At 39.1% G+C, this 14,659-nt stretch overlaps 1 protein-coding gene across 2 annotated transcripts in view; it reads left to right on the top strand.

Annotated features, from left to right (window-relative positions):
• fam78ab (family with sequence similarity 78 member Ab) overlaps positions 1-9,393 on the top strand; it is a 20,795-nt gene extending 11,402 nt beyond the window's left edge. For both annotated transcript variants that reach the window (XM_061927077.1, XM_061927076.1), the window contains exon 3: positions 8,218-9,393. In XM_061927077.1, coding sequence (XP_061783061.1) covers positions 8,218-8,743 — 526 coding nt within the window. In that variant the 3' untranslated portion in view covers positions 8,744-9,393. The remainder of the gene's footprint in view (positions 1-8,217) is intronic.
• The last annotated feature ends 5,266 nt before the right edge of the window (positions 9,394-14,659 follow it).

Genomic DNA, 14,659 nt, shown 5'->3' with positions numbered 1-14,659 from the left:
TTTTTTTTATTAAATTGTTGTATGTATCCAGTGATTATACTATAAAGTTATTTTCCATTTAACTTCACCAGTTTTAGATTATTTTTATTCAAAATCACTGAATTTTCACATTTGCCGTTCAAATACTGAGAAGAGACGGTGCGGTGATCAGCAGCCAGTTGAGGCACGTCACTCAGTTGTGCCTCACCATGGATTGCGGACTCGGCTAACTGCTGGCCTGCTGTGCAGTGAGACCGTATTGCTGTATGAACTATATTATACATTTCCATAGTTTAGTTAGCTGAGGTATATAATGTACAATGTATTTTGTCAACAACTGTATGTGTGTAACGTATTTCTTGTGCTGAGCAATCATAAAACGGCTGCGAAGGACGCACTGTGTGAGGCTCGCGTAATCCCGCCTCCTGGTGCCGGTTAATGCACCTCCGCCGCAGAGTGCACCCCCCGGCGGGAGCGCCACACCAACCAAAGCCCACACCCAAACCCTCCACGTGCAAGACCGAATCCACCCAAAAAAAGTCACTTAACAAGAAGCCAAAAAGTGCAAAAACAACAATACTCGCGCCGGAGGAGCCGTGAACGACTGCAGGGACACAACATTAGGTACACCTGCAGACTGCAGCACGGATTTCATATTTCATTCATTCACAACTTCTCCAACACGAACACCACTGTTCCCCCACTTATAAGTAAAGGTAAGACCATAATAACGTTTTTTTTATTAAATGTGCTTTTTTGTGTGCTACAGTTTGTATGTGTAAAGTTAAAGTTAAGTTAAAGTACCAATGATTCACACACACTAAGTGTGGTGAAATTTGTCCTCTGCATTTGACCCATCCCCTTGATCACCCCCTGGGAGGTGAGGGGAGCAGTGGGCAGCAGCGGCGCCGTGCCCGGGAATCATTTTTGGTGATTTAACCCCCAATTCCAACCCTTGATGCTGAGTGCCAAGCAGGGAAGAATGCTGGTATGAGCTTTTAAACATAACCCGTTAACTGCTGCCAATCAAATGGTGAATAAGATACTCTTTAGGGTTCATATGTTTGTAAATCTGACTGTGATGAAGTCAGTGCCTCACCAGCCATGAACCTCACCGCACGTCACTGGTGTATATGTATATATATGCATATGTATGGGTATGTGCATGTGTGTGGATATATACATATATATCGATATATATCTTTTTTTATCTTTTTTTTACTATTTATATTACTAAATTATTGCGTATGCACCTTAGGGGATCGGCTCCAATTTTGTTGTTCTTTGAACCTTTTCACTGTAATAATGACAATAAAACTCTATTCTATTCTATTCTAACTGGCTGCACAGCTTTGCACATATAAACATGCTGCAGGACTGCGTGTATCGGCGCTTTTAAATTCAAGTTGATATCATCCGATATTTGTTTTTTGCTGATATCGACATTGAATCGGGACACCCCTAAAATTCAATGAAAGATGCAGATTATGGCGAGTCTCTTCACCATTCCTTAAAAAAACGATCACTCATTAGAATTCTGTTGGCTTAAGTGTAGGAAAATAACTCAAAATAGAGAACACAACATATTTTTACTGTTTGGATATTAAGATGCTTATATGCAAAGAGGGAGAAAATAAATGTCAGTTTGTTTTGGAGGCATCCGTTTGAGAGGATTAAATGAGTTTTCATATGTGCACGCACACACACGCAAGCAATTGTTATGCCTGACGTGATAATCTTGACACGCACCCCCCCCCGGGCCCAATACGTGGACGTGAGGCCAAGCAGGCAGCAGTCATGTGGCTGGTGATCACACTCGTATCTCCTGTGTGCTGCTGCTGACTCTACGCCTCATGAAGGGGAATCTAGAGTCTTTTCTTGTTGTCGTGACCAAGAAATTGTCATATTTCCACCAAGCGGTACCGTTTGGTTCAGTATGACCATAAGTTACTGTACTCAATGAACCATGAGTGGTACAGCAGCTGTATCGAACTCATCACTGGTATTCATGCTGACTGAGCGGTTTGTTCCTTACTGGTGTTGCAGTGTTGTACAATATAGTTGTCAATAAAGGACCATGTTGTCAAAGAGCGACATTTTCTTTCCGCTTCCTAATGAGCTCGGATTAAAGTAAAAAATACAAATAAAATTTATGAGTTTTGTTTTTCAGCATCTGCTGTCAAAGATCCTCTATATCAGTGTTTTTCAACACACTAGTGTGCCGTGAGATACAGTCTGGTGTGCCGTGGGAGATGATCTAATTTCACCTATTTTGGGTAAAAAATATTTTTTGCAAACCAGTAATGATAGTCTGCAAATGATGTGTTGTTGTTGAGTGTCGGTGCTGTCTAGAGCTCGGCAGAGTAACCGTGTAATACTCTTCCATATCAGTAGGTGGCAGCAGGTAGCTAATTGCTTTGTAGATGTCGGAAACAGCAGGGGGCAGGGTGCAGGTTAAAGGGTATCTAATGCTTAAACCAAAAATAAACAAAAGGTGAGTGCCCCTAAGAAAAAGGCATTGAAGCTTAGGGATAGGCTATGCAGAACGAAACTAAAACTGAACTGGCTACAAGGTAAACAAAAACAGAATGCTGGACGACAGCAAAGACTTACTGTGTAGCAAAGACGGCGTCCACAATGTCCATCCGAACATGACATGACAATCGACAATGTCCCCACGTAGAAGGATAAAAACAAAGTAGATGCGGGAAATATCGCTCAAAGGAAGACATGAAACTGTTACAGGAAAATACCAAAAAAAGAGAAAAAGCCACCAAAATGGGAGTGCAAGACAAGAACTAAAACACTACACACAGGAAAACAGCAAAAAGAACTCCAAATAAGTCACAGCGTGATGTGACAGGTGGTGACAGTACACCTACTTTGAGACAAGAGCTATAGTGATGCATGCTTGGTTATGGTTTAAAGTCATATCCAACAATTGCGACAACGACTTTTTACTGTCAACTGAGTTTAGTTTTTTAATGATTTCTGCTAGTGGTGTGCCTCCGCATTTTTTCAACGCAAAAAATGAGCCTTGGCTCAAAAGGGTTGAAAACTGACAGTAGCACTCTGTATGTTAAAGTTAAAGTCCCAATGATTGTCACACACACACTAGGTGTGGTGAAATTTGTCCTCTGCATTTGACCCATCCCCTTGATCACCCCCTGGGAGGTGAGGGGAGCAGTGGGCAGCAGCGGTGCTGCGCCCGGGAATCATTTTTGGTGATTTAACCCCCAATTCCAATGTGTAAATACATTGAAATGTGAAAGAATAATTACTAGAACATGAAATAATTTAAAACAAGTAGAGATTGGAGAGCAATAAAACATTGTTGTGTAAAAATCCAACAGAAATGTAGAATCAACCTATAAAAAAATGTATCAATCAATGATTGCTTATAATATTGTTATAATTGGCATTACAAATGATTAACATGTGGGTGCCCAAAAATAATCAATTCACATTGGAAACACGTTATTTTATTTAAAAAAAAAAAAACGTCTTTTTAAAAAGTGACTATTAATTTTTTTTTTTAAAATAATTAAGTGTTTCAAAAAAAAATATTTAGGCCATATTTGCACTTAAGAAACATAATATTTGAAGAATTGGAATTTATTAAAATCACAATTTGGATGTGAATTGTTTTAGCACCCCATTTTAAAAGGTTATTCTAAAACAACAAAAAAACAATTGCACAAGTTTTTATTTTTATAGTGTAGTGTAGTTATCCCCACACTTAACTGACTGTGTATATATACAGTACAGGCCAAAAGTTTGGACACACCTTATCATTCAATGCGTTTTCTTTATTTTCATGACTATTTACATTGTAGATTGCCATTGAAGGCATCAAAACTATGAATGAACACATGTGGAGTTATGTACTTAACAAAAAAAAGGTGAAATAACTGAAAACATGTTTTATATTCTAGTTTCTTCAAAATAGCCACCCTTTGCTTTGATTACTGCTTTGCACACTCTCGATGAGCTTCAAGCACACCTGTGAAGTGAAAACCATTTCAGGTGACTACCTCTTGAAGCTCATCGAGAGAATGCCAAGAGTGTGCGAAAAAGTAATCAAAGCAAAGGGTGGCTATTTTGAGGAAAATAGAATATACAACATGTTTTCAGTTATTCCACCTTTTTTTGTTAAGTACATAACTCCACATGTGCTCATTCATAGTATTGATGCCTTCAGTGACAATCTACAATGTAAATAGTCATGAAAATAAAGAAAACACATTGACTGAGAAGGTGTGTTCAAACTTTTGGCCTGTACTGTACGTCATATGTCAGCAGACAAGAGTAATTTTTGTAACCTGGATTCTGTTTTGAAAAACTTTGATGTCATTCGTTGCAAGAATCGGTTTAAATCGGATTTTCCATTCTGAATTGAGACCTTAATTGTTGTTTAAATAATTGTTAGGTGAAGCAGCTATTGCTAACATTGAACAAAAAACCAACGACAATAACATGTCATGACTTTGTTCCCTCAGATAGCATCATTCTCTTGTGTTTTGTGTCTTTCATTTTCCTTGTAGCCAAGATGTTATCTTTTTAATATTTGTCCAGTTCCTTGATGTCTTTGAAAAGTTCAAGAACTTTGATGATTCTACAGTTGGAAATCCAAGTTCCCTGAATTTTCCCTGCTTCCTTTAGTCGCATACTTGCTTGGCATGTCAGTTTAGTGTTTTGTCAGCGGAGTCAAAGATCCTCCATAACAGTCTTTCTTTACCATTGTTAGGCCGCCAGCGCCCCCTAGAGGGCTGCCAAAAATGAGCTGTTTTTTCAGCTGTCGTCCATATGGGCTGCAGCGGTACTCAGTTGTAATACACCTTTCCACCACTTGTAGCAGTAATGACAATGTCAAACAAACAGAAGTTTCTTAAGCGCAAAAATTATGATTAAAGTGTATTTTCATTTGCACTTCAATGTTATTGACTGTTAAGTTAAGAAACATATATATTATTATTACTTATTATTTTTGTTAGAATACCGCATAACTGTATGTAAATGTGTTTTTCATCAGTTTTTTAGTCCCTTCTTTTGCAGTATATTAGATACTTATTTTTGTAATATTTAATGTTATTGTGTAATCTTAATACAAAACCAGTGAAGTTGGCACGTTGTGTAAATCATAAATAAAAACAGAATACTATGATTTGCAAATCCTTTTCAACCTATAGTCAATTGAATAGACTGCAAAGACAAGATACTTAACGTTCGAACTGAAAAACTGTTAATTTTTGCAAATACTAGCTCGTTTGGAATTTGATGCCTGCAACGTGTTTAAAAAAAAGCTGGCACAAGTGGCAAAAAAGACTGAGAAAGTTGAGGAATGCTCATTAAACACTTATTTGGAACATCCCACATGTGAACAGGCTAATTGGGAACAGGTGGGTGCCATGGTTGGGTATAAAAGCAGCTTCCATGAAACGCTCAGTCATTCACAAACAAGGATGGGGCGAGGGTCGCCGTTTTGTGAACAAATGCGTGAGCAAATTGTCGAACAGTTTAAGAACAACATTTCTCAACCAGCTATTGCAAGGAATTTAGGGATTTCACCATTAACTGTCCGTAATATCATCAAAAAGTTCAGAAAAAATTGGTCTCCTCAAAGTGTTGTTAAAAGGAAAGGCCATGTAACACAGTGGTAAAAATGCCCCTGTGCCAATTTGTTTGCAAAGTGTTGCTGCCATTAAATTCTAAGTTAATGATTATTTGTAGGGATGTCCGATAATGGCTCTTTTGCCGATATCCGATACTCCGATATTGTCCAACTCTTAATTACCGATTCCGATATCAACCGATACCGATATATACAGTCGTGGAATTAACACATTATTATGCCTAATTTTGTTGTGATGCCCTGCTGGATGCATTAAACAATGTAACAAGGTTTTCCAAAATAAATCAACTAAAAAAAAATGCCAACATGGCACTGCCATATTTATTATTGAAGTCACAAAGTGCATTATTTTTTTTAACATGCCTCAAAACAGCAGCTTGGAATTTGGGACATGCTCTCCCTGAGAGAGCATGAGGAGGTTGAGGTGGGGGGGTGGGGGGAGTAGCAGGGGGGTATATTGTAGCGTCCCGGAAGAGTTAGTGCTGCAAGGGGTTCTGGGTATTTGTTCTGTTTTGTTTATGTTGTGTTACGGTGCTGATGTTCTCCCGAAATGTGTTTGTCATTCTTGTCTGGTGTGGGTTCACAGTGTGGCGCATATTTGTAACAGTGTTAAAGTTGTTTGTACGGCCACCCTCAGTGTGACCTGTATGGCTGTTGACCAAGTATGCTTTGCATTGACTTGTGTGTGTGAAAAGCTGTAGATATTATGTGATTGGGCCGGCACGCAAAGGCAGTGCCTTTAAGGTTTATTGGCGCTCTGTACTTCTCCCTACGTCTGTGTACACAGCTGCGTTTTAAAAAGTCATAAATTTTATTTTTTGAAACCGATACCGATAATTTCCGATATCACATTTTAAAGCATTTATCAGCCGATTATATCGGACATCTGTAATTATTTGCCAAAAAAAAAATTAAGTTTCTCTGATCGAACATTAAATATCTTGTCTTTGCAGTCTATTCAATTGAATATAGGTTGAAAAGGATTAGCAAATCATTGTATTGGGTTTTTATTTACGATTTACACAACGTGCCAACTTCACTGGTTTTGGGTTTTGTATTTGAGGGGGCCCCGGTCCCCTCTGGAGTGGAAAAGTTGGGCCCTGAGGTCAAAAAGGTTAAAGGGGAACATTATCACCAGACCTATGTAAGCGTCAATATATACCTTGATGTTGCAGAAAAAAGACCATATATTTTTTTAACCAATTTCCGAACTCTAAATGGGTGAATTTTGGCGAATTAAACGCCTTTCTGATATTCGCTCTCGGAGCGATGACGTCACAATGTGATGTCGCATCGGGAAGCAATCCGCCATTTTCTCAAACACTGAGTCAAATCAGCTCTGTTATTTTCTGTTTTTTCGACTGTTTTCCGTACCTTGGAGACATCATGCCTCGTCGGTGTGTTGTCGGAGGGTGTAACAACACGAACAGGGACGGATTCAAGTTGCACCAGTGGCCCAAAGATGCGAAAGTGGCAAGAAATTGGACGTTTGTTCCGCACACTTTACCGACGAAAGCTATGCTACGACAGAGATGGCAAGAATGTGTGGATATCCTGCGACACTCAAAGCAGATGCATTTCCAACGATAAAGTCAAAGAAATCTGCCGCCAGACCCCCATTGAATCTGCCGGAGTGTGTGAGCAATTCAGGGACAAAGGGCCTCGCTAGCACGGCAAGCAATGGTGGCAGTTTGTTCCCGCAGACGAGCGAGCTAAACCCCCTGGATGTCTTGGCTCACACCGTCCCGAAGATGATCAAGAGAAGAATATCGACCCTAGCTTCCCTGGCCTGCTGACATGAGGTTATGTCTCCAGAATATATTAATTGATGAAAATTGGGCTGTCTGCACTCTCAAAGTGTATGTTGTTGCCAAATGTATTTCATATGCTGTAAACCTAGTTCATAGTTGTTAGTTTCCTTTAATGCCAAACAAACACATACCAATCGTTGGTTAGAAGGCGATCGCCGAATTCGTCCTCGCTTTCTCCCGTGTCGCTGGCTGTCGTGTCGTTTTCGTCGGTTTCGCTTGCATACGGTCAAACCGATATGGCTCAATAGCTTCAGTTTCTTCTTCAATTTTGTTTTCGCTACCTGCCTCCACACTACAACCATCCGTTTCAATACATGCGTAATCTGTTGAATCGCTTAAGCCGCTGAAATCCGAGTCTGAATCCGAGCTAATGTCGCTATAGCTTGCTGTTCTTTCAGCCATGTTTGTTTGTGTTGGCATCACTATGTGACGTCACAGGAAAATGGACGGGTGGTTAAAATCAGGCACTTTGAAGCTTTTTTTTTAGGGATATTGCGTGATGGGTAACATTTTGAAAAAAACTTCGAAAAATATAATAAGCCACTGGGAACTGATTTTTAATGGTTTTAACAATTCTGAAATTGTGATTATGTTCCCCTTTAAGAACTTTTGCTCTATATGATGAAAACGCTCCAAAGTTTTGAACTGAACTCTCGGGGTGTAGTGATGAATAAACTTGTTCTAATGCATCAACGTCTCAGACGTTACATTTGGAATAAAGTAGCTCAGGTAAATAATCAAGGAAGGAATTGGAGTTACATTTTTGGTGTAAATCCACATCTTTGTCTTTTTCAGGTCCAGTTGGGAGCTCCCTGATCTCCGCGATGGAAAGATCCAGGCCATCAGCGACTCAGACGGTGTCAACTACCCCTGGTACGGGAACACCACGGAGACCTGCACCATCGTAGGTCCCACCAAGAAGGACAGCAAGTTCACCGTGAGCATGAATGACAATTTCTACCCGAGCGTCACCTGGGGCGTGCCGGTCAGCGACAGCAACGCGCCTCAGCTCAGCGGCATCCGCCGAGACCAGAGCTTCACCACCTGGCTGGTGGCCATCAACCAGGCCACCTCGGAAACCGTCGTGCTGCAGACCATCCGCTGGAGGATGCGGCTTCACATCCAGGTGGACCCGGAGAAGCCTCTGGGTGAAAGGGCGACTCTGACCCAGCCGGTCGCCCAAGAACAGCCGCAGATTTTAGGCAAAAACGAGCCCATCCCGTCCAACGCCATGGTCAAGCCCAACGCCAACGATGCGCAGTTGCTCATGTGGCGGCCCGACGTCGGGGACCCTGTGTTGGTCATCCCACCTAAATACTGACCGCACACTTTCCATGCTGGGACGTCATTTTTTTTTTTATGTTAAAAACCGACACCAGCTGTGATGACTTTAGGGACGAAACAAAAAAACACAACCATTCTACCTTGAATCGGGGTCGGGTCTCACTGTGCGAAATGAAGTCACTGACTTCAATTTGGGTTTGTGTGGATTTCTATTATTTCAGTCACCACGACTGAGCGTTGATTTTTTTTTGTTTTTATTCATAAGCTGCGAGTGTCCACTTTTGTATTTGCGTGTCAGTGTGCGGATCCTTTTTGTTTATTTTTTAAGCCTATCACAAGATGTTCAAATCCATGCTGCCTTACATTTACACCGCTCTCTCTACTCCGAAACCCTTGAGCCTTAAACTAAGTGCAATGCAGTGTTTTTGTTTGCCCCCCTACCCCGTCCGTGTCTTCCTTGCATTTTTTTTTGGTGCCGCATTTGTGGGTCCGGAACAGAAACTTGTGTAAAAGGGAAGAAAGTTGAAGCTTCTACAACTTAAAAAAAGAAAGTTAGTGTTTAACACGCTGAACTGTCATGTAAAAAAAGAACGAGGACATTCCATGGGCCAAACGGCTTTGTGGCGCCCCCTATTGGTTGTGGTCAATTAGTTGTGCTTGATCGCGCTTTTTAAATTTTACACACACCTTGTTTGTCAAATTCCATTGTGATTGGCCTTAACACCTTTAATAAGGACAACGGATTCGATTTCTAAAGCTGAAAACCCATTATTCGTTCACGGTGGTAACACAGCAAGAACAAGACGTTGAAACAACGTTGAGAACTTGTTGATTTACGTCCTGACGTTGAGCACTGAAACCTAACGTTGGAACAACATGCTTTTTGACGACGTTTAATCAATATTGGGTTCTGACGTTGATTTGACCATTGAATTTTGGTCATTTACCAACCAATATTCTACAACACAAACACAACGTTGAAACAACATGCTTTTTGACGTTTATTCGATGTCGGGTTGTGACGTTGATTTGACCGTTGAAATTTGTGGGTCCAACGTTTGACAACGTTTTTCTCAATTTACAAAAACTTTGTGGGTCCAACGTTTGACGTTTTTCTCAATTTACAAATACAACTATTTTGCAATGTTTTAATTAATTAAAACAAATTATTTAATTAGCGCCTACCTCCGACCACCACCAAACTTTCATACACCGTGACGAGGATGGCGGAAGACGGAATCGAACCAGGAACCCTTAAGTTTCCGCCCCTTTAAATGAATAGGCGTGGCGCAGTGGAAGAATGGCCGTGCGCGACGTGCGCGACCCGAGGGTCCCTGGTTCAATCCCCACCTAGTACCAACCTCGTCATGTCCGTTGTGTCCTGAGCAAGACACTTCACCCTTGCTCCTGATGGGTGCTGGTTAGCGCCTTGCATGGCAGCTCCCTCCATCAGTGTGTGAATGTGTGTGTGAATGGGTAAATGTGGAAGTAGTGTCAAAGCGCTTTGAGTACCTTGAAGGTAGAAAAGCGCTATACAAGTACAACCCATTTATCATTTATTTATCATTTATTTTTCTTTGTTAAAGTTTCACCCTGTAGTGATTGGTCATGTTTGCCAAACAATCTTGCTAACCATTTTGTAAACATTAGGGGTGTGGGAAAAAATCGATTCGAATTCAAATCGCGATTCTCACATTGTGCGATTCAGAATCGATTCTCATTTTTAAAAAATCAAAAAAAAAATTTTTTTTTTTTTTTAATTAATCAATCCAACAAAACAATACACATCAATACCATAACAATGCAATCCAATTCCAAAACCAAACCCGACCCAGCAACACTCAGAACTGCAATAAACAGAGCAATTGAGGGGAGACACAAACACGACACAGAACAGACCAAAAGTAGTGAAACAAAAATGAATATTATCAACAACAGTATCAATATTAGTTACAATTTCAACATAGCAGTGATTAAAAATCCCTCATTGACATTATCATTAGACATTTATAAAAAAATTTAACAAAAATGAACAATAGTGTCACAGTGGCTTACACTTGCATCGCATCTCATAAGCTTGACAACACACTGTGTCCAATATTTTCACAAAGATAAAATAAGTCATATTTTGGTTCATTTAATAGTTAAAACAAATTTACATTATTGCAATCAGTTGATAAAACATTGTCCTTTACAATTATAAAAGCTTTTTACAAAAATCTACTACTCCGCTTGCATGTCAGCAGACTGGGGTAGATCCTGCTGGAATCCTATGTATTGAATGAATAGAGAATCCTTTTGAATCGGGAAAATATCGTTTTTGAATCGAGAATCGTGTTGAATTGGAAAAAAAACAAACGATTTTGAATCGAATCGTGACCCCAAGAATCGATATTGGATCGAATCGTGGGACACGCAAAGATTCATAGCCCTAGTAAACATCCATCCATCCAATCCATTTTCTACCGCTTGTCCCTTTTGGGGTCGCGGGGGGTGCTGAAGCCTATCTCAGCTGCATGTGTTCGTCAAATTTCGTGGTGATTCGCCTTAAAGGGGAACTGCAATTTTGCCTATCGTTCACAATCATTATGAAAGACATGACGACGAATGGATTTTTTTTTTTTTAATGCATTCAAACTTGTAAATACATAGAATAGAATAGAATAGAAAGTACTTTATTGATCCCTGGGGGAAATTCAGCACCACAGTTCGCTCACAATAGACAATAATAATAATAAATAATATAATATATATTATATATTATAATATATAATATATGAATAATATAAATATATTTACATATATTCTACATTTAAGTGCAGTCACTATAGTCAATAAAGTCCACTTACAGCGGAACCGACGGGAGGTCCTCTAGTTCCCCCATAAAAACCAATAAATAAACATTCAAAAAGCGCCAGCAACACCCCATTTACATTCCGTGACTTGAATATGAACCAAGTATTAGTGATATTGTTATTATAAGCGCTAACACAGACAAACTATTTATAGCGGTGACGTGATCACTACTGTGTGTCCCTATGTTTACATCATCGAGTGGTTTGCTGTTTCCTCGCTTCCCTGCTCCCTGGAAGTTTATTGTAGATCATAAATCATGCCTCTCACATGGACAGAAGAAGTCTGAGTAGGTATTACGACAAGTTGGTACACTTTGACAGCCCGAAAAGGACCCGAAAATGGCGACAAAAAGACCCCCCATCCACCTCGTTTTTTGGTGAGGATTATCAATCAATCAATTAAAGTTTATTTATATAACCCTTGATCACAAGTGTCTCAAAGGGCTGCACTAGTCACAACGACATCCTCGGCTCAGATCCCCTTATGTATCATTCTTTATCTAAATGGGAATATATGAACATCCTAACAGTCTGCATTCTAATGACAGCAGACATTGCACAGTAAGTGATGTTTTATTATGTTTGTTCTCTCTCAAAAAGTCTGCAGTGAGCAGAAATCAGTGATGAAGAATTAAAAAAAAAAAGCAAAAGTGATGCGCTTTTGAAATTAATGTGCCGCATATTCTTAAAATGATCAAAATACGTAAATATTAAATGTTATTATGAATGTGCCTGTTACTACATTACATATATACTTATATCATGTATATAAAACCTTAATGGAGGTGTTTAGATGTTTTTTTAAGGGCTTTATAGGCAGAATAGCACTGCTCCCATAGGCTCCATTGTAAGCAGAATTTCTATCACATTTATTTAATATTTAGAATGCAAAAAAACAACAACAACAACAACAACATCAGTCTTGTCTTTCATAATGATTGTGAAATATAGGCAAAATTTAAAAAAAAAGTGCAGTTCCCCTTTAACACCTTCAGTTAGTTAGAAAATGTAAAACCAGTGGGAAATTTGGGGTCTTAATACCAGCACAAGCACATCACCATGGGGGGGATTTTTATTCCTAAAAATGTCACCTGAAGTGTGCAGCGGTTCAAGACGAGAAGCGTTAGCTTCCACAACAAATCCATCTTGCGAAGATGAAAAATTAAGATTAAGGGTCCAACCCTTGATTTCAGCATCAAGATAATGACATTGTGGGCGACCAGAAACTTGAGGGTTCCTGGTTTGAATTCAGCTTCCGCCATCTGTGTCGTCGGGCCACCCACACCGGTGTAAATGTAGCTTAATGTATTTAATGTCGTCTCAATGTAAGGCGCTTTGAGTCAGTAGAGAAAAAGCGCTATGTAAATAAAATCTACTTCACATAGTAAGAATAAAAGGGGCTCGTCTCCATTACAAGCACAAAATAACCCTTTGGCAACTTGAACGACTTAAAAAGAGGACTCAAGTCTTCTTTTGTGTGACAAAAGTGGACAGAAAAAGTTGTAATTTAATTGTTCGTGTTTAACCCCTCAAAGTAACAAAACAAGCCATTCTCATCTCGTTTTTAAATTGCTGCTGAGCATTTCAACACTCCTCTCTTTGGAGAAGGACTATGCAAATGTAGTGGAGCAAAAAAGACAAGAAAAGCAGGCAAAGAGTACACTCAAATACAGCCGGGATGGTCGCCATACCATCCCACACACTTACAAGTAAGGTGGAGCAGATGGCGTCCATAAAGTATGTGGAATTTGCAAGGAAGGAATCATCAGTAGTGACCAGGGAATAGTGAATAATGTCCCGACAAACCACTGGTGTTGCAAGCTCAACTTAAATAGTGCTAGGCAGAACAATAAAACAATCCCACACTGCAAAAAGTCAGTGTTCAAAAACAAGAAAAAAAACCACAAAAATTAGGGGTATTTTACTTGAACTGAGCAAAATTATCTGCCAATAGAACAAGAAAATTTAAAGTTAAAGTTTAAAGCTAACCTCAATGAACCCCAAAATACCTTAAAATAAGTATATTCTCACTAATAACAAGTGCACTTTTCTTGGTAGAAAAAAAAACGAGACCTTTTTGCTCAATATGTTGAAAAATATTCTTAAATTACCGGATTATAAGTCGCACCTGCCGAAAATGCATAATAAAGAAGAAAAAAAACATATATAAGTCGCAATGGAGCCCGGCCAAACTATGAAAAAAACTGCGACTTATAGTCCGAAAAATACGGTAAGTAAATGCTAGTGCCATTATCTTGACATAATGATATGCACTCGGTCGGCATCATGATTTTTTTTTTTCATGCTCGAAGTAAGAAATTATTACTTTAAAAAAGTAGTTTTATACTTGTGAGTGTTGATGACACAGCTTTGCAACAGTTGATATTCTAGTTTCAAGCATGTTTTACTCAATATAAGTCATCAAATCTCAGCAACAAGCCGTAATATCTTACTGAGATCATTTAGGACCCAAACCCTTAAAACAAGTACCGTATTTTTCGGAGTATAAGTCGCACCGGCCGAAAATGCATAATAAAGAAGGAAAAAAACATATATAAGTCGCACTGGAGTATAAATCGCATTTTTGGGGGAAATTTATTTGATAAAACCCAACACCAAAAATAGACATTTGAAAGGCAATTTAAAATAAATAAAGAATAGTGAACAACAGGCTGAATAAGTGTACGTTATATGAGGCATAAATAACCAACTGAGAACATGCCTGGTATGTTAACGTAACATTATGGTAAGAGTCATTCAAATAACTATAACATATAGAACATGCTATACGTTTACCAAACAATCAGTCACTCCTAATCGCTAAATCCCATGAAATCTTATACGTCTAGTCTCTTACGTGAATGAGCTAAATATTATTATTTGATATTTTACGGTAATGTGTTAATAATTTCACTCATAAGTCGCTCCTGAGTATAAGTCGCACCCCCGGCCAAACTATGAAAAAAAACTGCGACTTATAGTCCGAAAAATACGGTAAAACACTCTAACATAAAATCTGCTTAGTGAGAAGAATTATCTTATCAGACAGAAAATAAGCAAATATCACCCTTATTTGAGATATTTAATCTTACTTAGAT

Source organism: Nerophis lumbriciformis, linkage group LG32 (assembly GCF_033978685.3).
Source record: "Nerophis lumbriciformis linkage group LG32, RoL_Nlum_v2.1, whole genome shotgun sequence".
Taxonomy (NCBI): Eukaryota; Metazoa; Chordata; class Actinopteri; order Syngnathiformes; family Syngnathidae; genus Nerophis; species Nerophis lumbriciformis.
This window is presented reverse-complemented; position numbering and strand designations above follow the sequence as displayed.